This window comes from Morone saxatilis, unplaced genomic scaffold (genome assembly GCF_004916995.1).
Source record: "Morone saxatilis isolate NCDOM2014 unplaced genomic scaffold, NCSU_SB_2.0 Contig8, whole genome shotgun sequence".
In the NCBI taxonomy this organism is placed as follows: Eukaryota; Metazoa; Chordata; class Actinopteri; family Moronidae; genus Morone; species Morone saxatilis.
In genome coordinates, this window is record NW_023340257.1 from 17,366,171 (window position 1) to 17,391,667 (window position 25,497).

General features: G+C 38.9%; 2 protein-coding genes across 4 annotated transcripts in view; one reads left to right on the top strand and one right to left on the bottom strand.

Annotated features, from left to right (window-relative positions):
• The first annotated feature begins 8,990 nt into the window (after positions 1-8,990).
• aadac (arylacetamide deacetylase) lies at positions 8,991-21,229 on the top strand. Of its 3 annotated transcripts, XR_004797450.1 has the most exons (7): positions 8,991-9,869; positions 11,424-11,652; positions 12,253-12,322; positions 13,609-13,780; positions 15,967-16,399; positions 16,741-16,833; positions 20,801-21,229. XR_004797450.1 is itself a non-coding variant. In XM_035680013.1 (6 exons), the coding sequence occupies exons 1-6, from the start codon at positions 9,729-9,731 to the stop codon at positions 16,755-16,757; spliced, it is 1,062 nt and encodes a 353-aa protein (XP_035535906.1). In that variant the 5' UTR covers positions 8,991-9,728; the 3' UTR covers positions 16,758-19,110. The 3 variants fall into 3 exon arrangements, 2 of the variants coding, with proteins under 2 accessions (XP_035535906.1, XP_035535905.1); XM_035680013.1 differs by lacking the exon at positions 20,801-21,229 and having other exon boundaries at positions 16,741-19,110; XM_035680012.1 differs by lacking the exon at positions 20,801-21,229 and having other exon boundaries at positions 8,993-9,869; positions 15,967-19,110.
• A 1,103-nt stretch (positions 21,230-22,332) lies between these two features.
• The window catches only part of LOC118342043 (succinate receptor 1-like), a 41,767-nt gene continuing 38,602 nt past the window's right edge, over positions 22,333-25,497 (bottom strand). The window contains exons 2-3 of the mRNA XM_035680469.1: positions 23,598-23,670; positions 22,333-23,350 (exon numbers count right to left, since the gene is read on the bottom strand). Of these exons, the coding sequence (XP_035536362.1) occupies positions 22,403-23,350; positions 23,598-23,670 (1,021 nt within the window). The 3' untranslated portion in view covers positions 22,333-22,402. The remainder of the gene's footprint in view (positions 23,351-23,597; positions 23,671-25,497) is intronic.

The window sequence follows — 25,497 nt, forward strand, 5'->3', positions numbered from 1 at the left end:
CAGGTCTGTATTGTGATGAGCATGTGTACATAGACATCAAGTTGTATCTTCAGATTTTATAGACACATTAGTTGCCAACATGCCTGTTCATTATGAACTCATTAACTCCTAATCAATGACTCATTATGCATCCTATATTCCTTCCTCACACTCAGAGGATCAGACAATGTCAGATTATCCTCAGAATTCTCTGTCACTTTATTTGTTTGCCTACCTCTTGCCAGTTCTCTGATTGCTTGCTGATTCCACTGGTAATTCAATTAATTTATGTACACCTTACCTGAGTAATTTACCTGTCCTTCCTCCAGTGTCACAACATAATAACAATAACATGTCAATAGTGACTGAAAAAAGTTCCCATCAGCATGACTAGAGCTTTTATACAGTTAATAAGCAACTACGTAATAAAGCTGTAAAATTAATTAAGTCCTGACTCACTTGCAAAATTCCTGAGATACACTTCTGAAATATTGTCTGTGTATAAGGGACCTGTAAATTAAATCATCTTTCCACAGTCAATGTAATAAGCTCACAGTGTCTCGGATGATGCCAAAGGTCTCACAATCAAACATGTGGCTCAGTGATCTCAGTTGGACCCAGTAGGTCTTCCGGTTTCTCTGTGTCCTCAGTGCTGGCCAAGTTTTCTGTCACAGGAACGAATCTGAGTGCTTTACAAGTCTTAGTATCACCCATCCAGAAACCCTCTAAATTTAAGAGGCACAGAAGTCAAAAGCAGGGAGAGATGAGTCAGCCTGTTATCCTCTATGACCTTATTTAAATAAGGATAAATAAGAATAAAAATGGTGTCTGGTGTTCAGTTAATGGGTCGACAAGTCACAGTGCCGCATTGTTCAACTCAGGAAGTGACACAATAGACAGCAATGAACAGCAAAGGCAAGCTTCCACGTCCCAACCCTCATATGAAAAGCACAAAACCTCCACTTTGTTGGCTTATTATTAGTTTGCGGGGACATTTCAGATTATGGAAACAATAATATACTGCACTCAATATTCTACAGGACTTGTGTAGTAAATTAAAGAGGGAACAAACAAAACAAGAAAAAGAAAAAACAACCAGTGATCTCAGAGCAGCAACCAGTATTCTCATCAGAGCCGTCTCACTGGTGTGCAGTAAAACCTGCATGGAGGTTTCATCATGCTTTGGCTTGAAATATTGGAGATCCTTAACCTCCTGAACCTTAAGCTGCAACTGCGTTGGAGATCAAGGATTGCAAAAAGCCATCACTTGGTCTAAATAGGAATATAAGGAATGTTTTTTTTTTTTTTTTTACCTATTATGAGAATGGACCCACAACAATACTCTGGAGAGCTATAGAAACCCTGAACCAAACATTCTTCATTTTTGCCTCTATGTGATCTGTTGTTAAAACCTGATGAGTAAAGACGAAGAAGGATGGAAGGGGGGTTATGGGGTTGAACATGTCCAGTTTTTCTTTCCATATACCGTGAGCAGGGAACGGTGGTAACTCAAGGTCTCAAGGGAGTGATTCTCTAAATCACTCTGATTCACCCCCTCTGTTGTGGCTTGTACGGCCCTGGGGCATTGCTGTAACACATTTTAGGAGTACTTACTCAGGCTGGAAATCCTGAATCTATTATATAACATTAGTTGTGTTTGTGTACAGTATACAGCACTCTGCTTACTCCTCACCATGATTTGGTCAATTCTGTAAAATATTTTGTTAAAAGAAAAAAGAAGATAAACTGACAATAGAAGTAAAATGAACAGGCTAAGTGAGTGACTATGCCATCAATAGTTTCAGTTGTTTTACACAGGTAGGTGTGTCTGGTCTGATTAGTCTCAGCTCTCCAGTATCATGACTCTGGTTTTTCCATCTACTCAACTCAGACAGAGGACCAGACTGTGGAAGTGCAGCTACTGAGTAATATGCAGCATTTAAACTGAACTTTTAAAGGTGAAGTGTTAAGGGGGGAAAGTACATTTTACATGGTATGCTTTTGTCATTAATGATGACCAGTCTGTGTGAGTCCACTGTGATTCAGATGTATGCCACAGTGTTTGGGGTTGATTTACACATCTTTGACCTTTCACCTCTAGGTGTCAGCAAAGCAACACGCCATGCAAACTTAGGGACCCTGAGTGGTCATTATAACAGACTACAGACCAGGAAGTCTGGATGAGTTGGAGTGGTAAGAGAGGACATGGACAACTATAGAGTCACTGATACAGTTTACATAGCATGAAGACAGATACCAGGTTTTACTACTTATCACAGAGCTAGTCCTCAGTGTAAGTTATTGGATTATTGATATTAGAGATATTCAATACATTAATCAAGTATGGGGAGATGTGGTATGACTTGTCCAAACACTGGGTGGCCTTGTTTATCCTGCATGCATCACTATTGGGGTCTCTATGGCAGTGGAGGGGCAAGAGCGACTGTGGTAAATCTACTGAGCGATCTAGAGCAATCTGCAGCCTGGAGGCTGGATATGACGTTTTTGGACATATTTCATATAAATAGGATGGGTTAAAATGTTAAATAATGCACTGCAAGACCAGTGAAAATGCTCCATACAGTGGACATGGCTTAAGTGCCAACTAGTTCTCACATCTCAATTGTACAACGCAAATATCACTGTGTAAAATGTATAATGTCACTGATGGTGATGATTTTTTCATCAACCTAGGCTTGTAATGACCCTCTGGAGAATTGTGAAAAATCTGTTCAAACATGGTTATTGTTGTTGTTGTTGTTGTTTGTTTGCTCCTCAATAGTTAACATTTTGGAGATACTTGTAAAGTATGTTGTAAAGTAGATGCACTGAAGCCTTGTAGGAATTGATTTAGGTCATAGCACCATCTGCTGGAGAGTTAGGTTCAACAGCTACAGATGGACTGATTCAGTTCACATGTATTTCAAATCATACTTTTTACTTCAACATGAAGCAATGCACCACAGCTGTTTGTATTTTTCCTATCAGCTAACAAATCGTGTTTGAAAAAAAGATTCTAATTTTGCTTTTATTTCTAGTCTGTCATACTGTTCCTGTAAAATGATGTAATGTGTTGAATTAATTTACAATAATGAGAAAAACAGTATTGTGATAGTCATTTGTAACATGTGTAGTGTAGGTAAATAAAGAGGAGATGTCCTGTCCAGGAATTTGAACATTCGTGCCTGTTGTAAAGAATGGACACCTGTTGAAGAAAAGCATTATTATTTCAAACAAAGATTATATTTTGGTAAAATAATTTAATGTTCTATGTTTATGTAGCACTTTTCAAGTACAGAGCTCAACTTGATTAGTGGCATCTAGTCGTGTTTGGTGATAGTTATGAATATTACATTCCATTTCTGCCAATGGATCCTACTAAATGTTACAGAAATGACCTTTAAAGGAGATGATAAAACAGTATAATTACGTCTCATGATTAAGTGACAGAATTGTAAACTGTGACTTTGCCCTTTCGCCAGAATTCTTGTCAGAATGGGTTTACTCTAAATACAGGGACTTGCTGGCAGAACAGAAACTAAATGGAAAACAGTTTCAGTGCTGAGGCGCCAGTAAAACTTTGTTTTGTAACCAAATCTCTGGAGTAGCCAATCAGCTAAACTGGGGCGCGTGAGAGGCCCTTGGGTGTTTTGGTGGAAACACTGTCTTTGTCGTCAATAGCCTGCTTGCATAATCTTTCACAATTGCAAGCTGATTTTTTAGGCAGGTGAACAAGGCTTTGGTCCAGACTGAAATAAGACTACTGACTTTGGCGATGCCCTGGCTTTTCCTCTAGCACCACCATATGGTTGAAATTTGTGGTTTTGATTGAAATTTGTTGGCTAAATAAATTGGCATGTAATTTGGTACAGATACCCATGGTCATTATGAGCATGTAAGTGACATTCACATCTACCTTAAAGCACTGCTGTGTGCTGTTAGTTAGATCAAAGCATTTAATGTCAATGTTGTTTAAACCACCAAATGTTAGAGATAAGTTTATTTTTACCAAAACTTTTAATGTCAGTAAGTTGTCTGTGTTACCAAATGCAAATGCCTCCTGGTGTCCTTGTGTCTGGTGATAACAGACGAAATTCATGAGAAATGGGGTGAGAGGCCAACATTCCTTATGACAGAAGCGTTGCATAGGCAACTAGTGATAAAGAGCTTATCCACTGCTGTTTCCTACACCCAGTCCCATGATCATGAGGCAGAGTGTGCAAATAATAAACCTCCAGATTCTTACTGCTGCAGGGAGGGAAGATCTGACGAAGAAAAGTGATGAAAACCAAGGTTAAACATTTACAATTAATAGCATACTTATGTTCACAGAGAGGTTCCTAAATCACAACGGTTTAGCATGCAAGAATGCTACAAGTCAAAGGGAAATGACAATGGCAAACAATTGTGCCGACTTTATTTGAGCCCAAAGTTCAAATGTCCTTTAAGAATGAAGATATTTATTGTTTTACAAACTCTGTTGGAGCAGTAAATATTTAGGCCTTTTGGGGTATTAGTGATTGGGGGATAGTGATTTAATGTGTTGGAGCAGTTGTTAAATGGTGTTGAAGTTTGTTGTGACAAATTCAAAATCAAATACAATACTTTAGATATTTTGTGATAAATCAATGTCTATATAGATATTCAGATCTTGGGATCTGTTGGCACTTTAAAGGAACCCTGGCTTTATTCTGTATTTTTCTAGTTTACTGTCAGCAAATCCAATGAAAAGACCGAAACTAAAAATGTGTTTGTCTCCAGATATTTTTGTCACACTGTGGCACTCAGCCCCAAGTGCATTTGTTCCTTCTGAAGGCGTAAATCTTTAAAATATTGGTGACAAATATAGGCTCGTATGAAAAAGAGGCTTTCCATTTTCCTAAAAACAACTGGGCTGAATAGTTTTCAGCAACGTTACTCAAACAGCCGTAAACAACATTTTTTTGCGGACTATACATTTGATATACTAATAATTATTTACAGAAACAGGACAGTGTATGTGTGATTTCTTAAAATAAAAATAAGACACCAATAGAGGCCTACTTGTAGGGCAAATTGGGTGTTGATTCCATTCTTTTTATTGGATTTGTTGAATTTGCTAGCCTTATCATATACAGAGAAGACTTATTCAATAAATGCTCATATGCTGCTTCAAAGGAAGGATACTGCAACTTTAGATTGTACTCAAAACAGGCTTTGTTTTGAACAAGGTAATGAGTTTACTTTGTTTTTGAAGCTGCGACATTTGACCGTCCCCGTCTTTAATCTGAAACAGCACTTACTGTTTGGCTCCTCACTACCTTTGATAAATTGTGCTGTCCATGTGACTAACACCATGTGCCTCATTCACTTAGCTCCAGCACCTAAAAGGTCGATTGCTGATTAAATATCTTGTTCCATTCCATTGCCAAACATAGTCCTAAATCCCACTAGGTAAATTATACAAACATGCCTTTCATAGGCTAATCTTTATTGGAATACCAGCTCAAAGAATAGATCGCTCATCTTTTAGTCGTATACATAACGAAAGCATTGGCCCACAAGGAAAAACTGTAGCCGGGTGCTGCCGGGACAAACAAGTCATTCACCCTTGCAAATCCAATACTTTCTGGACTCAGTAGTTGACACCACCCTGATAGAATGTAATACAATACACCATAATAGAACTTTGTCTCGAAGAAAGAAGCGCTTGGGCCGTGAAGCATAGTTACTGATGAAGGTTTGTGTCATGGCATAGGGAGAAACCTGTTCAGTCTTAATTTATTAAAGTGAGCAATCACTTTTTGTGGGAGCCTGCACTTATAAATCGTCTCACAACAATTATATTACCTCTAGACTTGGAACAAATTCTGTTTTTCATTACTAACGCTAGCAACTGTTGCAAGCTGTTATTCATTCATCATGTCTGTTATCAGGTTTTACATAATTTAGCAGATTTCTTCACTATTTCATGAATTATTCACCTCGATATGATTTTAACTGGGGTTTGTTTACTCAGCAGTACAAACAGGAAGAGAGCCATAATTGTGAAAAAAACAAGCACAGGCATGAGAACATGGAGTAAATTGAGATGCACCATTGCACAGTATTTTGGTTGGACAAGTGACAAGATAGACCAACAGTAGGAGGCAACCTGCCAGGCTCATAATTACAAATGGACAGGTTGTGGCTCTGTTTCTGGTCTACAGCTTGAAATCAAAGCCAGTCGGTTCATTTTACCGGATTACCGGAAATAAATACAATGCATTGTAAGTCAATAGGTGTATTGTTATCTTTTTAGCTGAATAGATGCCACGGGTAAGAAACATTTTCTAGTCCATCCCATTGTGTTGTAGCTTGCATAATCTGGCAAAGACACTGTAACAGATATTCAGGAAAACTGACTTGAAGTATTAGACTCCACTGCATTTTTTCTTTAACAAAGATACATTTTTTTGTATTAACTCTTAATGGACCCAGGTACAATGTCTTCATATTATAGATTTTATATATATCAGTATACTTTGTATCACTGTTGCAGCCATAGATCACTCTGGTTGCTCTTCTTGGGCATGGTCTATATTTTTTTACAAAAATATATTGCTTAATTATGCTCGGTAGAGATCTTATTTGAATATTTATGAATATATAAAATACAGTGGCATCTGACACTGTTCTGCGCCCAATTCCGTTTTGGCCCGATATTCTCTCAGTGACGGTTCTGCAGTTCTGACCGGATATTCTGAACCACTTTGTGTCAGTTAAAGTTCAAACATTTTAATAGGACCTATATGTTGATTGCATCCTGTGTTTGGTTGTTTATATTACATATATTGTTAATATTAAACTATTCAATAATAGCTTGGTGGTGAAATGGTGGACTGATCTGAATCTTTTTACATGTTTTATTATGTGATTTTCATTACAGGCTAACTAGCGGCAGTCAAACTAACACATAGTTACATTGTATAGAATGTAGAATTTGTTTGATGAATTTACTTATTTTGAAGAAATAACAAAGGATTATTAACTAATATCCACCTGGATTGCATGCGATGATTCTGTACCAGTACTGTATGAAGTCCTGCTGTATTGTTTTCATCGTCACTGTTTTCTTTTAGCAGAATCGACATGAAGTTTCTAAGAAACATAGACAAAGAAGACTAATGTTTTCTCTTAAAACAACTGTGGAAGATCACAGGAATTGTTGGGGAGTGAGTTTAACATGAGCTTTATGTCAAATGTGTCCCCTTTTCTGCTGAAGATGGGATAATCTCATAAATTTTGTTAGATTAAAACAAGATGCGCACAAATTAATCAAAACACGTCCAAAAGCTATCTTCCCCTGTTCTCACCAGACGGGAATGAAGCCAGTGTTAACAGCTTGCTAACAGTGGGGTTCAAGCACATGGAGGAGAAAGTTTTGTATGCAAAGGGAGTCAGCCACTTATATCACTAATACAACAAGTTCATGAGATAGTTTGCATAGAGGAAACTCATGTCCAACATCAGCTGGCAGAAGCTCACAGTGTACCCAAACGTATTTCCTAATTATTATATCAAAAAATGTTTCTTCATGTCTCGAATCGAGTGCCTTCAGGTGCCCTTTGTCATGCAGCCCACCGACTTTGCCTCAGCAGGGGCGCTGCAGATTAAAAACTGAAAAAGTTAGCCGCTCATCATTGGCAGTGGAGGTCTGGATTGAGTTCCTTAATTATAAGAATTTGCTGTGCCTCTGCAGATGTGTGAAACTCAAGAATGTGCACGCACAAACTGACTGAAACGTGACTTGTCTATGCACACACACATTCACATGCAAGCATGTGCGCAGGCTTACGAAGGCAAGCGCACACACTTTAACGCATGAACACACATCCACACGCATTCGTACTTCAGCACTGAAACTCCTAGTTTAAATCTTCAAGACATTTTCACATCTGCTTGAGCTACCCCCACACGCAGCAGGGTGTTGGGCGGCCACGTGGCAGAGCACTGCACAGCATGGCTCTACATAGATGAAGACAACATCCCCACCCACGCACCCTCTGACACCCGTCCTCCCCACTGACAAGACGCAAAGAGTGGGGAGAGCTGCATGAAAGATTTACTAACCAACTGAGGTGGTCTCCTTTAGAAGCTGAGTGGAGGCCGGTGGATGAAGGGGAAAAGGAGGGAGGGAATTCCAGGGAGAATCCCGGAGTGTCTGAAGTGTGATTTTGTATTCAGAGAAGAAATTTAGTATTCTACCACTCAGCAGTGATCAGTCTCACAGAGCCTCTCACCAAGCCTTCGTCACACCATGGATCATGCAGATTGCATCTCAATAGAGTTTGATGGTTGATGGAAGGAGACATTTATCAGCCCCTAAACACAGGCCAATTACAAATTCCAACTTGACTGAAAGTTTGAAGAGATCATAACACAGAGGTCACTGCAAAGTCACACGGAGGCATGTGGTTTAGGCTGCAGAAAAATCTAACTACTGTTCACAACACACAGTTCGCTGAAGAGATTTTAACACCTTTGATCTTTAAGGGCAACCTTACACTTGTCCTTTATTCAGTTTGACAGTGTGAATTGGCTGTGAGGGGAAGCTTATAATAGTCAGCCTCTCATATGAGAATAGTGCATGTGCATACATTGGTGCTTTTCTTTTAGTAAACAATGATAAGGATGTGGTTTGACAGTAATTACGCTCCTAAGCTACCCATGTGAGGCTTAAATTCTGCCCCGAAGTAATACTAGACTCGCACCTGTGTTGACATGTTGGACTGTTCCCCTTACAAATGTCATGTTGCCATGAGTGTTGTACCTCTGGCACGAAGACATGGGGCATACAACTTTAGTGGAACTAAACTAAATCTAAATAATATCCTGCACTGGGGGGGGGGGGGAGCAACTTGCAACTTCTTGGTAAAACTCCTGCACCACTAAATCAGTTCCTCGTGCAGGGTCTTTTCAAAACGTGAGTGCATGAGAGAGTCAGTCAGTCCTGCCAGGAAAGGAGACATCTCATCTGGCTCTGTCACCAACAATATAATTAGCTTAGGCTGCCTTGCAACCATAGCTGTTTATCTGCACTACACAGTCACTTATTTTGCTCTGTGCCTACGTTGTGTCACACCGATACCGAGGCTTTTCTATCGTTATAGAGAGACTTGGATATGCACAAGTTAACACCCGAGAATGAGAGGCGGATCTCGTTTTGACACTTGCGTGCATCAGCCGCAGGGATCTGGAGTGACAGTCCCCTAAGAGGAATAACTACAGGCCTAATACTTACGACCTTTCAAATGTATTTTACGTCGAAACATTGGGAACAGTGAGCGCGTGAGCCCCCGGTGTGTTTACAAGCTATGCTATTAGTGCAACAGTGGAACCGCGGCACAAAGTTTCACAAACTGTGCGAGCTTCACGAGGCACCTGAGGAACTGACGGCGCGGGCTGAGGTGGGACGGTTCCGCCTCGCGAGTACACGGGGCGCGCGCTCCTGTCTCCATATCACCGACACCTTAATTAATTCTCCGGGCTCCTCAAGAAAGACATGCATTACGGAACGCGCACGAGCAGCGACAGGAAATCTCCGGACATGCACGCCGATAACCATCAAACGACACCAAACACGTGCTGTCTTATTTAGCTGGTCTGGATCCAGATTTAATTCCGAGCGTAAGCTTTGTCGCGCACCGGAGTGACTTGTTCACAAGCGCAGCTAACAGCCTGTTTGTGTTTGCACCCTGCAGTCGGTTGCTGGGAACGCACGTTGTAAAATGAGGTTGGGAAGCATCATTGTATTCGTCGCTCTCTGCTCTTTTACCGCTTATTATATTTATGAGCCCATTCCCGAGGAGATAGAGGAGAGATGGAAACTCATGCTGACCAACTCTTTCTTCAGAAGTCTCAGCCACCTGGTAAGCAAAAATCACTGTATTCTTGCAGGCTGCCTTGCTATCCTAGGTCTGCTGGTACTGATAATTACTTTGTAAATAAATCCCTATAGCATGCACTAGCACTGCGACTGAATGTACACGTACTTACTATGTCAGTTTAATATATGATTAGGTCATTTAGCCATATATAAGAAACACCTCAGAGGTGGCAGGTTAAACGTTTATTGTATTTTGCTGATGTGGATATACATGCTGGTTACACCAGATTATGTCAGATGCTAATCCATGTGTTGTATAGTCCTGCTCACCTGTTCTAATAATAGACCCTATTAAGGAAACTGGACTCTGTTAATGACCGTTAGATGCCTGTGGTTTACTGTAGCCCGTTGTGGTGCAGCTAATATGACTATTGGTTTACACACAACTGAGTAATGCTTACATGGTTGCAACATTAGTATAAAAATGAGTTTCGGCTGTATTTTGCCACACCTTTTTCACTATTAAAAGCTCATCATACTCAGTCCATTAAATAACTAGATGTTGCAGTGGTTGATCACATATATGTAAATAAGTATTGACATAAAAGTGCACATTCAGGCTACTACAGGACATTGTTATTAGTGCTGTAGGGAGAATAGTGTTCAGTTTGAAAGGCTGTGAGGAAATCAATATGATTTAGCATGAACAATTATTTTGTAAAGTAAGCGATTCTGTTTCTCCTTATTATTGTGTAACATCTAATGCATCACAGAAACAAACCTTTTATTTGAGCTTCCATTATTGAATTATGAAGCCAATGCCCCTCGACCAGGCACACGGCCATTTTTTGGAATGATTGATTACCTGATCTGTGGGTAATTTCTGTAAGTGTTTTGGATTTTAATGAGATGTTACTCTTGGAGAATGTAATGTAGACACTGATAGTAAGTGAAAGATATATATATTTGTTTCAAACCAAATTATTCTTAAATTTATTTATAAAATTATTTTTTTTTGCTGAATAGAATAAATTTGTATTGGAACCTGTTCTCTCAGCCTTTTTCTATTTTTTACCAAATTGAAACAGAGAGATAGATTGCTCCAGTGTTTTTCTTTTTCAGATTGATATGAGTGCCTGATCGCACGTACAACTTGTAGTGCATGTCTCTTTGATGCAATTGTTGTGGTCACAGTAAAAGAGCATCAGCTGATGAGCCTCATGCTAGCTTCTACCTACCTCATCAGACATAACAGAGTACTAGTCATGCTTTTGTAACTTATCATTGAGTTATATCTTCTCAAAACATATAACTGCAGGGGGCTGTTGACATTTTACAAGGCAACATTCACATGAATAGTCTCCATCTCCCTCTCTCTCTCTCTCTCTGTAATATGGCCACATAATTTGGCATCCTAGCCCTTTCAGTTTTGAATATTATGAGCTCTGGTCAAGGTGATTGTTTGCATAGGATAAAGTAGCCTGTAATATGTTTACTGAATATACAAGAGGTAATATTAATGGCTCAGGTTTGATGAACAGTGAGAAAGTCTGCAATGTATCTCTCTCAATATGTCATGTGCTTTTTCCCTTTCCAGGCAGACCTCAGTGAGTTACTGGGGCTGAAGGACTATATGGGTGTAATGTACTTCATTACTCTGGCTGAAAGGGTAGTGCCTGTGTCAGATGAACATGTCAAGGTGACAGAGGAGAAGTTTGATGGAGTGGAGGTGGTACTGTACCAGCCAAAGCATCGGGGCGGTGTCACTGAGCTCAGGAGAGCTGTCATTTACCTACATGGTGGAGGATGGTGTCTGGGGAGTTCCAGTAAGTTGATGGGTTGGCCTGTCTTCTCAGTTATCACACATCATTATGACTCTGTGACCTTTAAGGATAGATAGAAAGATGGATGGAAGGGACATACACATCCATGTGATGTGTTCATCAGACAGTAATTCCACTATTACTTTAAGGAAGTTCTCACTCTTTGATTGATGTGCCAAATTACTTTACAGCTTTATATAGACTGCTTATGACAGCTGTTATGACAGGATCATAAATAATGAACAAACATTCAAACAACAGCCACAAAGCTTTCACAGTTTCCTGCGGAAATAACACACCGTCTGCTGGAGCGGTGGGAGACTCAGAGGGTGGTTACCCTTGCTAATCCAAAATGTAAAGACATGACATGCAGTTTGACACATTTCATGCTGTTCTTGCAATCTGTTGAACGGCTGCAACAATTACACTAACATGGATCTTCCCAGGAAATATTGCTAGACTAGATGGCAGGTTCATCTTTGTGACTGCAGTGTTAGCTTCATGTAAGACCCCATGTGATATCAGGAAGGAATGGATGTCAGTTATTGTGGTTTATGTTACTTTAGAATCCCTAATCTCTGTCTGTCTTCTCTGTTACTGTAGGGATGAGTCCATACGATCTCCTGGCCAGAAAAATGGTCACTGAGCTAGATGCAGTGGTTCTTTCTGTTGAGTAAGTATTTTATAGTCAGTTATATGTATCTACTGTAATATACTGCACACACTGCTCTGTAAAAAAAATTACAATTTGCCCATAGTTTTACAGTGTCAGGCACATTTAATGCATTATGGTCATTATTTAGCTCCAGATTTTCTGTTTTGTTTATATTATTCATAGTTAAGTCCCATGGTTTCCCCCACTCTTTCTCTCACACAGAATTTTCTGTGCCTGTCCTCCTTCATTACTCATAGGCTAGACGGAAGTGAGGATGCAGTAGAGTGAAGCTAACAGGTTTTCATTTGGGTCTCGCCAGGCTTTTCCCTGTCACAGCTACACTCACTGTTGTTCTTTGGCACATCCGGCTTTAACTCTGCCTCTCAGTACTGTAACTTTCTTTTGCCAGTCCTCTATCCTATAATTCACTACTCACAGTTTTTCAGCTTTATAAGTCAAAGACTACTACTCAGTCATTAATCTATACTTTTTTTTTCTTTTTTGACATACAGTATTTGGCAGTGGGAGGTAGAGTCAGTTAGTATGGGGGTGTTGCAGTATTGCCTTATCTGACTCATTCAAATTCCTGTCTGCAATTTGTTAAAGGTCAAAGAGTAATACCAGCATTGCACAATCAACCATGAGTTACATTTCAGTTGTAGCGATGACACCAACAGGCCATAGGTCAGTGCAAAAAATAATAGTAGAAAAAGCATTTAACTATCCAGTGTGTAACATTTACCTTTTTTATCTACGCGTTTCTCCTACATGCTTGAAAGACTGAACCGTAGTCTTTTGATTGCAATCTGCAACTTCAGTGCTAGATGCCACTAAAGGCAAACACTGGACATTTAAATGAATGCATGCAACAGTCAGCACGATTTGTAGGTATTTATTTGTAACAACCCAAGCCTGTGCAGAGGTTTTTAAATAACACCCAAATGTAGTAAGATAATACTGATGACGTGTTTTATAATTTACATCATGGTTAAGCAGCTTTCAGTTGTTTTATGTATTTATTTATTTGTATGCACTTGTTTCATCTTTAAAACTACAGTTTGCAGTCATGTTACCAAGTGAATTGTAAGTCAGAAGTTAACATGGTAAATCTGCCCTCAATCTGAATTACATTTTGTAATTGCAACCTTTCCACTGTTATTTATATTTTTGTCTGTCACCTGCTCCCTCTTGAAAATTTCATCATGTTTATTTTCCCTGGCTCAAAATGTTGTCTGGACACATGGCCTTCAAAGCTCCTGTTTATTTATGCTTAAGCTTTAATCTGCACCTTTCTACTTTTTCAGGTACCGTCTTGCCCCTGCTCACCACTTCCCTGTACCATATGAGGACGTATACCGTGTGGTCAAACACTTCCTCCAGAAGGGGGTGCTGGCCCAGTACTCTGTGGACCCAGGACGCATTGCTGTGTCTGGGGATAGTGCTGGGGGTAACTTGGCAGCTGCGGTCTCCCAGCAGGTACTGAATCTATTTTTTCTTAGAAGTGTCACCTCTATTTTTCTGGTTCACAAATAGAGAAAGAACTGTGAAGAGGGTACATGAGACAAGGTTAATGAGACAGTTTATTATAAATAGTATTACCCTGAACCACAATAACATGTGTTCTGAGCTGGGGCTGAGGTAACCAATAGTAACCCATTTTTTCATAGTGTATTCTGTATAACTTAATCTTACGGATCTCAGCTGTTTAACAGGTAACGGTTTGTTTTAAGCAAATTTCAGGCAAGTAACCAGCAGCAATACGTTTTAAAACCACAGTAAACACACTGCTCTCACAATAATTTGTTAATTCTTAGACCAAACGCTTTGGGGATGCACAAATGATGACGAAGGATGACTTGATTGGGATTACAGAATAAGTAGGAAGCTGTATCTTCATTAAAGTTGGTTATGATGAGCACCCTCAATAAGCAGAACTGTCAGCAACTTTGCCTGTAGAGGGGAACTGAGGAGGTCCAGTTATTATTCATGTGTTTTCAGTATTCATGTTGTTGGAATCTAAGGTCAAATCTGTTCTTTTGACTGAGGTGGATGCTAAGTTTGTTGGACTGAGCTGTGTTAAAGCAGCAGTATGAAACAGCAGTGAAGAATTACACTATCCTGATGAAGCCTATGGCTGACATGTCTGTCAACACCCTCACCATGTTGACAGAGGCTGTTAGCATTGACATCGACTGCATTGCAGGGAGGTCGAACAATTCTTCAAATGGTGGAGTATGGAGAAATGCAGAACAACTCACAGTAAAAAAAAGAAACCTGGACATTATGTCAAGCTATAAAGTTGATGGACAGTCTGTTATTGTTTATGCTTCATGCCATAAAGATGTGCCATAACATAACATTTAGGCTACTCATAACATCAGTGCAAGGGGAACTGTTCATTTCCTATTACAGTAGAAAAGAGAAGAAAATAAGAGAAAAAAAAAAAGTCAGAAATGACTGAATTACAGAAGTGGAGGGACTCGAATTTCATCACACACTAAATCTGTGGAAGTTAATGAAAGAGAAAAAAAAAAAGGTACCGAACAGATAAAATGAGGGCACGGAGAATAAGCCTCAGCAAGGTGAGGAGTTAAGCTCTCTTAGGATAACCTCTTGGAATTTAATTGTAATAGTGATTTAGGTTTAGGTGAGTAGTGTGTGTAGGTGAATTCCATGATACTATCACCTAGCTTCAGTACAGTTTCACACACATTACAAATATTTGGAATGACAGATATTGCAAGATTGCAACCTATGGTTAGGGCTACTCTTCCATAACACTCTGCATTGGTTGGCAAAGACTTTTACATGTATAATTTAGGCTTTACTCCACCTAGATTACCTCAATGTGATGGCTCATTCCAGTTGGTGGGCCTTGTAGCATACAGGCCAGCTGACAAAGCACCTTACACAGTATAGGTTTGGAATCAACTTAAAGAAAAGCATCTAATTTCAGCCAACAGGTGAACTATCGTATGGCCTTCACTGTCATTGTTTAAGGCCATGGAGAACTACTAGTGTTCCACTATAGAGAGTAGCTGAACCCTTAAAGTACTTCACTTTCCAGGTCTACAAGATTGTCCCTAGGCACCCTATTAATAGATGTTTGGTGACACTGACACTGACATCATGAGTCAGACATCAGCTTGGTAGATAGGGATCTGTTTACTTCAAGGCAAAACCCCAGTACGCTCACTGCTTTGACTGTCATGAGGCTGACCCTGTGATGATCCACCCTAATGGGACATGGCTGTCCCCAAAAAAGTTGCTGTATGCCTTTCTTTCCCTTTGTTAAATTTCCCAGAAAATCAGCCTAAGGAGGTCTTTGGCAGGTAGAAAACCCATGGCACAGCTTGTCGACTTGTGTAGGAGAATGCAGCATTCTACTACTAGTGCATGGATTAGACATATCCTGTTGTATTGTGTTAGTAGTTAAAGCACTTTGGTATCTAAATACAAGTAATGTTGCTAACTTTTATATTTTGTTTTAAGGATAAATTTCAACATTTCAGTGAAGAGACAGACAAGTACAGAACACTGGGGGTGATGCAGTTCTTCCTGTAAACAACCATGACTAGTACTGATCAGATGACACTTCATATTGATTGAGAAATATTCTCCTTTTTTCAGTTTTCTTTGATAATCTCTCTATTTCTTCACAGTTACAAAAAGAGCCTGGACAACAGGTTCAGTTGAAGGCCCAAGCACTCATCTACCCCGTGCTGCAGGCTCTGGACCTTAACACTCCTTCCTATCAGCAGAACCGGGACATGCCTATTCTGCCCCGCACCCTCATGGTGCGTTTCTGGAGTGAGTACTTCACCAGCGACAAGGCCCTTTTCAGAGCCATGATGGCCAACACCCACAACAACCCTGAATCTTCTAGCCTGCTCAAGTTTGTCAACTGGAGCGCGTTTCTGCCAGAAACATATCATAGAAAATACAACTACAGTGCTCCTGCTGTGGTGCAGGGAGTTGAAGGGGAGGAAGTTGGGCTTGATGGACCATCTCCATCTTTTGCTGACCCAAGGGCATCGCCCCTGCTTGTTCCAGACTCGGCCTTACACTCTCTCCCCAAGGCCTACATTCTGACATGTGAGTATGATGTTCTCCGAGATGATGGGATCATGTACGTCACACGGCTTCGTGCTGCTGGTGTTGAGGTTACACATGAACACTATGATACAGGATTTCATGGAGGGCTGATGTTCAGCGTGTGGCCAACCGACTTCCTGATTGCACGTCGCATGGCAGACAACTATATCAAATGGCTCATGGACAACTTGTAAAAACTTTTCCCACTCATTCCACCAGTGTTTGCTTTGGTGCAATTTTTTCCCATCTCTTGTTTAATTTTTTGTTCTTCATTTCTTTGGTCATGCTGTTTTCTGTAAATATATTGAGAAATATATTAACTTCTTTTTTTTTCCACTCAGGCATTTCACCACATTAGATATCAGGAAGGTCCTATGGGGTGCTGCTCTTTCTTGTTTACACCACAGGACCTGCCACATGTATCAATACTCTAAGTTAGTAATGCATGACACTAAAATCCCATTTGAATCCAGTATAAGTCTTGAAAAAATAGGAAAGTATTTTCACAACAGCCAAAAATTATATTTAGTTTGGCCAAAGTTAACATTTATCACTGAGTGCAGCTGATACTGAAATCTAAGATTGTTTTGATGTGTTTGCAAAACCATAACTCCTGTGTTCCTGACATTGCATCAAAAGTTGGCAAGTGCTATTCTGTTATTCTGCTAACACTGTTTTTCACAAGTGAAGAACTACCTCTCTGTGGGGTAATCAATACATGTGACACACAGGCAGATGCTTGCTGGTATTGTAAATGGTTTAAATTGCAGAGTGAAAGACATCATCATCAGCACATCTCTGTGGATCTTGTCTAATTTCCACATACCTTCGGAAGTATAAAACAAAAAAAATATTTCAAGTCTTGTTTGCTTTGTAATGTCAGCACATCAGACCCACAATGAAAAATTATTTACCACATTCCACACAGAATATTGGTATTTATAAGTAAAGACAATGCTGTAACAATGTGCATACCTACAAATATTCTTCACATGATACTTACAAATGTTGTTCTAATTGAGTCTAGCCAAGTGTAGAGAGAGTAGCAATATGGCAAAGAGAGGGATAATGTCCAAGAGGGAATTTCGGCAACATTTTATTTGGAGCCTTAATCTTTACAGCACACCACACGCCTCGGCATCTCAAGAGTTCCCTATAATAAGACTTATCGGGATGTGTGTGTACTAACCCCTTCTTTGTTCAAGCATGATTTTATTGAAGTGTGAGTAAACAGCTTTGACGTTTGGTAACCCAAAATCTGCAGTCATTTGGGAATAAAAATAATGCTTATTGAATCATTAAATATATCCATCTACATGTTAACAATAAATAAGCCAGTATAGTTCCCAATATAGACCTGCCTTTGTGTAATGAATTAATACGTAATGACTCAAAAGCTGCTGTTAGATGAAGTTGCCAGTGCAAGTGCCAGCTTAATTTATGAAATGTGTAACATGGAATAGTGTACAGACAAGAGGCTGACACAAAGACTGTATCCATATCTCTGGACTGTGTAGGTATGACTGCAGTTTCTCCCTCAGTCAGCTTTTAGTCCCTGAACCTCTGCTCTAAAAGCATTCAGAGGAAATGAAGTTGCATTTATTTATCCCTGAGGCCCAACAATCATATGAGGTGGCTTGAAACAATCCACTCTCTAAAGTCTCCATTTATCTTCTTGATCTCTGTCTGGTGACACCACATTGGGGCTTCTCTGCACATGGGATGGCTATCTACTGTCAAAGATAAGAGGGAGGTAACCAAAAATTAATCCTAAATATAAGTGTATCTGTTCTTTAATGTCTCAATGTTCTTTAAGCTTTACTGGTCAAAAAAGCCAGAGTTGTTATGAAACATTCGAAGTCTCGGCTTTTAGGAATACCATTGTTTGAATCTCTTGTTGAGTGTTTTTTTCCCTCAGTTTCTCATTAATACAAAAAACTACGCAGTCACACAAAATATGTAACTTTTTCAACAAGTGACAGCTTTAAAACTGTTTTTTGTTTGCTTAAGCACTGCTACATTCTCAATTGTAAATATGACTACTTCTGTTTTTATTTGGGATTCCCTCCTGGAGAACTTCTGATTTGCAATAATAAATTGACTCGACCTTTAACTACTGATCAATTTTACTTGTGTGTACAGTCACACACTGTGCAAAGAGAGAAAGACATAGATAGATAGATACAAAAATACCCACTGTGAGACAACAGTTAGTTGTGGTTATGTGCAAAGGTACAGCCTCTGTAACCTCTACTACTATTTATGCTACAATTTAGACTGACACAGGCACAAAGAAGTTCTTTCTGACCGATTCAGTGTACACCTCTGTATCGCCTGTCTGATTTAAGTACGCACTACTCATATAAAGACTGAATGTTATTATGATCTTTCCTACCAATTACTTTTGTTTTTGTTGCAATTTTAATGCCACAGGAAGATTCCCAAACCATGCAGTAATTCCATATTTGATAACACAATCCAAAACAGCCTGATAAAACAAGAACATACATTTCTGTTCAACTCCTTATAGACACAGCCTATGTAAAAAATACATTTTCTGGATGAAAACATACCCAATCAATATGGGTATTCCAGATTGAAGTCAATCAATATTTACACCAAGATACTCATAGGACTGAACTAAACTGTTCCTTTTTTTTCACATTTGATGGTCTTGTGTTGCACCAATCAATAAATTGTTTTACTTCTGAGCAGTAGCTGATTCTGGCCGTGCCTATAAAGTAAACCTAGCATAGCAGAGTCATCTGAGTATTCGAAAATATAGTTCTGTGAGTGCTTTGGTGAACACTCATTTGTGTATCAGTGTGAAAAGAACAGGTGAGTTGACATAGCCTTGTGGAGCTCCAGTACTGTTGTTTTTTCATAGCTGAGACATACTGTTGTTGACCTTCACCCGCTGAATTTCTTAAAAATGAATACCACTTGATAAATGTTAGGTTTCTGAATAAAAAGGTATGGCTGCAGAGTGTTAAAAGCAGAGCTAATATCGATACAAAACTCATCTATCAATAAGAAACTACTGTTCTTAAGAGGTTTTAAGTGCATGATAGCTGGGATAGCATCATCCGTACTTTGCCCTTGTCCACATGCAAACAAAAAAGTCCATATCCGCTTTCAAGATAAACACACACATTTCATCACAACTCATTTACATAAGTTGTGATGAAATGTCTTGAGAAGTAGACACCAGTCTATGTTGAAAAGGGATATAAACCAACTAGAAAACATACTAGATGTACTTGTCAACATGTTACAGGTTACATGATGTTGACAAGTACATTACATGTGGTAAAAGTGGAAAGGATGATATGCTGAGAAGGATATTCTATATCCTTCTCAGCATATCTGACTCAGACACCACAAATCCACCTGGCGCCACTTACTGTTGGTGAAGCAGTCCCTGTTTGATCTTTTCAGGGTTCATATAGCTGAGGGGGAGAGTACAGTTCATCTGCAGACTGTCCAAAAATCTACCACCTACACACATTAAACCCAAGAGGCTGGAAAAATACAAGCTGTTTTGTTTTTCTCTGGATAGTGAAGAGGATGATGCATGAGTGTGATCAAACCATTTATACAAAAGGATGATTCAAATAGGTCAGCCTCTTTCAGCAGGACACATTAAACAAAACACTCCATGCCTCCTAGGTGTAGAGTGGACTATTTATGTGCTACACTATGCTGGTCATGTTTTTCTGTGTGCTGGCCTTGTATGCAGGTATGTGTGTGTGGGTGTGTGTGAACTTTATGTGTATATGTAATTCCTTCACTGCTATGGAGGGCTAATAACAGTAACGTGAAATGGATTATGGCAGAGGATTCTTTGAAACGTTTAATAATGTGTAGTGGTTTTACACAGATTATACTTAACATACAGTATAGAAAGTGCACAAATACTTATTGTTCTCACACACAGGAATGTGAGTAAGCATGAGTAAGCATGCACACACTGCTCCTGCAAATACGCACTTTGTTCAGGTCTGTACATAAGACTTAAAAATACATCATGCCTTTTTCAGAGGTCAAATAATGAAAGAGTTTAAAAAAAGCCTTTATTAATTTTGAGTTTTAAGTTTAACATATAGCAGTCTTCCTTAAAACCTGTAGACCATGTGCCCTAAAATGCTCTTTTTGCCTCTGTGGCCACAGTTGTCTGAATTTCAATATTGAATTATCTTCCCAAAGTATTATTACATTAAGAGATCACATTATTTACAATATAGAGCTTCAGGTTTTCTATTTATCCTCACATGTACTTTTCTGCTGCCTTTTCTCATAGGCTGTCTCAACCACTCTTCTGGCTTTTATTATGAAACTTGAAACGCACAAACAGAACACAGCCGAGTTTTCATCCTTGCTTCTTTTCTTTGCTCTTTCCAGGAGAGATGCCAATATAAATGAAATGACGGATCAAGCATGGTGGGATTAGTCATGAGTGAAAGAAAGCACCAGATCCTGTCTGTTGTATTAAAGCCCCATGAAGTGAAGTGTGTTCAATGGCAATTCAGGGCCTAAGTAAGCACCAAAGGTCACTGAGAGGCCAATATGAAGGAGGCTTTTGTGAGAACTGAGATTTCCAGATGATTCCAACAGAATATACATTAGAATGTTATTAGGATATATTAGTGGGTTTCAATAAATCATAAACAACAACAAAGGAAGAAATTATGTACTATTGTAATGGTGGTGGTGGAGTTTATATTTGTATGTTTAGGAACTTGGAGTGAGTGTCTCTTGGCTACCAATCACAACATATGCACATATGCAAATACATACATACACACAAATAAAACAGATGGTACACACTGACTGCTAAGTGATAATATATTCTTACACATCAGCCAAATCTAAACCCTTCTGTTCTCTACTGTGTCTGCAAAAAAAAGCTCTGACGCTATTCAGGAAATAGCACAGTACACATTCAAGTTTCCTATGCTAAAAACAGCTTCACCAACCCCTTCAAATATGATGACATTACAATGGGGTCTAGATGCCTAAGCCTTTTCACATTTCTCATCTTCATTGTGCACATATCAATTAAGTATATTTGTTAATTCAAAAAATTACGTTTTCTCCTGATTGAAATACGATTATTGATAGTGAGTTGAAGAGTGAGTTCAGTCAGCCAGCTACATGGAATGGATTATTATGTAATTGTAAAATGTAGATGTTGATATTTTGTCAGTCCCTGCAAGCAAACATCTAGTTCAGCTAAGCAGAGATTGGGGTGAGGCAATAATTATGACAAATTTGTACAAATACTAATAAGAGACACTGGTCGATGCCTAAATTAATCTCTTTCAAAATACATATATTTTCTCACAAATTCTTTATGATTTCAATAGCTTATATGTAGAAGACAATCATTCATAGTTTTGTTATATTTTATTAAATTAAAAGGTAAAAGTAGCATATTCACTCTAATGCACAACACCACAAAAATAATAGTAACAATGTCAGAACATGCATCTCCAGTTTAATCAAAAGAAATGTGCTTTTTCAACAAATACAACAAACAGCAATATATATATATATATATATATATACGTATGCTTAAACAGAGCATAAATATAAAAATAACAACAGGTTTTGGTATGTAATGTATCAAGAATATTTCCGTTATTTTACTTTGTCCACATGAAATGTAACCTTGCCTCAGTTACACTTTATGGATTTCCTTTAACTTATAATCATGTAATATGTGAGTGGATATGGTCACTACAACAAACACCATTAATACACAGTTTCACAATATATTTATGAATGACCCGATGACCTTTCCTCCCTGCCAATTATAAATTAATGGATAAAGGCATCTCCAATAAAATACAAACCCAGTGACATTAATAAACAATTAAAAACACAATGGAAATAAATAAAAGGCATAACTTCAACAAAACTTTTAACAAAATACAATATGTAAGAATTCACATGTATGGATGTGCTTTTTGTGTATATACAGGGATTTTGTGTTGGATTTTGTCAGGCTGGTGTGCTTTGCTGCTCTGTCTTTCTGACGAGCGTTCTGAGTTTAGCAAATACGAGCTCTCTGAACTTGTCACCCATGAGGAAGTAAAACACAGGGTTGATGACGCTGTGCAAGAAGGCCACCGGTCGGGTCAAGATGTACAGGCCCTTAATGTACATCTTTGTACACAATGGCAGCCCTGCCCAGCGCTGCATAGAAGCTATGCTGACATTTCTAAGCACATGGTAGGGAGTGTAGAGAAAAAGAAACATGGCTGCAGCTGATGCAACAACCCTGAGCGGCCGCTTGAATGATGTCCTGCGCTGTAAAGCCCTTTCCTGGACGCGGAGCAGATGTGCAATTTGGTGAGAGAAACCACAAAGTCCGAGCAGAGGGAGAATGTAACCAGTAAACGTTAGTCCCAGGCTGTAGCCGAAGTTATTGATTTCTCCTTCTAGGCTGGCAAAATCATTGCAGAGGCTCCAGTTTGTGCCCTGCAGGTCGTGGACCATCAGTGCTATCATTGGAGCGACTTCCACATTGACGGCTAGCCAGCTTAGCCCCGTCACGATCAGGGCTGTCCGTGGCCTCAGCAGGTAGTGGTTCCTTGTTGGATGTCTTATGAGCAGGAAGCGGTCCATGCTAAGCCAAACCATGAAGAGGATGGAAGAGTAAAGATTGACATGCAGAATATAGCGGTTGATAACGCATGCAAAGGGATTGGTCTCTGATTGGTCATTTGCATAGAGGTATGAGAGGCGTGGCAGTGTGCAGAGGAAAATAAGGTCGGAGACTGCCAGGTTGAAGAGGTAAATATTGCAGCTCTGCCACTTCGGCAAACAAAATATGTAACCAAGTACAACCAAAAGGTTGCCGGGGAAACCAATGCAGAACTCAATGCCATAAGATGGTGACAGATAGTACTTCTGTAGCACATCATCTATCTCCGTACAATTTTGCACCTAAGAAGATAGAAGGAGAGGTGGGCAGACAACAGAAAAGGAGAAAACAGAAGACAAAAGAAGGAAGAGTAAGGGAGGGAAGGAGGGGGGGATTGAGGAGAGAAGAAATAAATGGGTGAGTAACGATAGAAGCAATATCGTATGACCTTGGAACAGTGAACTTTAAGAACAATTTTCAATAACAGTTGAAACTAATTTTAGATTCAGAGCACAACCTAAATATTGTATGTGTTAGGGTAAGACTTACCATGCTGTAGCTATCGTCTAGTAGTCGCTGGTAGCGTGAATAGGAGGTGTGACCCTGAACAGGTGCAGCCTGTCTGTACAGTGGAAACAGTAAACACGGAATTCTGAGGGTACTGGTGCCTCTAATATGACATCCTACCACAATAGCCATTCCATGTATGGCTGGAACACACAGAGTCATTTGCATATACAATATGGAAAACGGATTTAAGCCAAACACAACCGAGCAGACTTAATAAGTTACTTTATAACTGTACGCCCATGGTAAGTCTTATCTGGTACTCCAGTTCAGAAACTCAGAGCAGCCCTCATGTAATATTAAAGTGCATATGACAAGCTCGCATATGCTTTAAAAGGGTCATACATAAGGTAAATGTCTGGAAAACATTTGAACTTTTCAACCAGCAGTTGTTGCAAAAAAATTGTTTATGGTTGATTTAATTTCTGTCGGATTCTCATTCTCCATACTCTCTACAGGTTTCCTGGCCCAAAAGCAGAGTGCTCCAGTTTAACAAATTCATGTTTCAGATTCTTACAAAATTATGTATTTCATCCAATTGCAATGCAAGACATCAAGCATCATTACAAGTTTGTAGGATTAATATATAGATGCTTGGAAATTAAGGGGCAAGGGCACAACAGCAGTGGCTAAGAAAGAAGTAGCCGTTAATTACAATTTTTCTCCGAAAGCCTGTATCATATCTAACATCCATATTCAAATATGCTACCTTCATCTGTCAATTGTTGATAAATCCAGCCATCCATGTGTTTAACTGTCAGTGAAACAGCATTCAGTTCAACTGTGCCACCAAAGTTATTGTGGCATTACAAGAGAGTGCAACACATAAATGTATATACATATATACACACACAACATAAATTAACTCTTCATGTTTGAGTAGTTAAAACTAGTAGTTCACAATAAAATGAAATAAAAAAGTTGTCCAACCAGCTATTTTGGGCGGCAGTCCTCATTTTCTTTCAATATTTATTTTCTTTCCCAGCGTATGAGAGAATATCTTCTTCCCCAAGACAGGGAAATGCAGTGTCTCTTATAGCAGGAATACATTTGGGTCTGACTACTTCTCTAAATTGTATATCCGCCTTATTTTTGTCCTTATTTGGACATTCTATATTTGATGATTACAGTTTCTGCAAGACAAAAAAATGGTTGATGAACTAATTCTATTTCTAGTGAAGAAGCAATATATCTTGCCCCTCCTCATTTTTGGTGCTTTCCACTAAAATTTTAAAGTTCCCTTTTTTATATCAGCCAACTCACGAATAAAACCACATTTATACAAATAGAATATTAGTATTAGTAAAACTGACTAAAACCATGAGACTCTGTTAGATGACTATAGTATTTGCAAGATAGGATAGTAATGACTAATGACTCTACCACTTGATTTCTTTTTTTTTCTTTCAGTCAATTCATTTACCCAAGCTCATTTACTTCCTCTCTTTTTCTTACACTTAATGTATAAAATACATGCTAGATCAGTTTCAGATCATCACATTTCCTTCATCATTTACTCCATTGACTTATTTCAGTCTCAAAATATCTATCATCAATATACATATATATCAATATCAATATACTATATTATATTATGTATTATAAATTGACTAACACACAAAACTTTGTGTAAAACTTTCAACGCTGAGCATATACTCTAGTTTCCATTTTCCATTATTAAAGCTCAGTTATTGCAATTATAGTTACATGTGTCAGTCATAGCAGAAATGGAGAGTATTCCTTCATTGAAAGAAGCGCAAAGAACTGGCTTTGGTAAGCGTTTGACTATGTTAAATGGTCTGTTGATCAGATTGGTTGGAGTTTGCCATGATAGACATGATAGATCTAATCACCTGCTGACTATTTTTAGAAAGTGCCTGGC

What these genes read in the sequence shown, in the direction of transcription:
- aadac (XM_035680012.1), top strand. Translation starts at nt 9,729, where the DNA reads ATGAGGTTGGGAAGCATCATTGTATTCGTCGCTCTCTGCTCTTTTACC. An exon ending in GCAGTGGTTCTTTCTGTTGA is followed by an intron (nt 12,323 to 13,608) that starts GTAAGTATTTTA and finishes CTACTTTTTCAG; the next exon opens with GTACCGTCTTGCCCCTGCTC. An exon ending in CAGCTGCGGTCTCCCAGCAG is followed by an intron (nt 13,781 to 15,966) that starts GTACTGAATCTA and finishes ATTTCTTCACAG; the next exon opens with TTACAAAAAGAGCCTGGACA.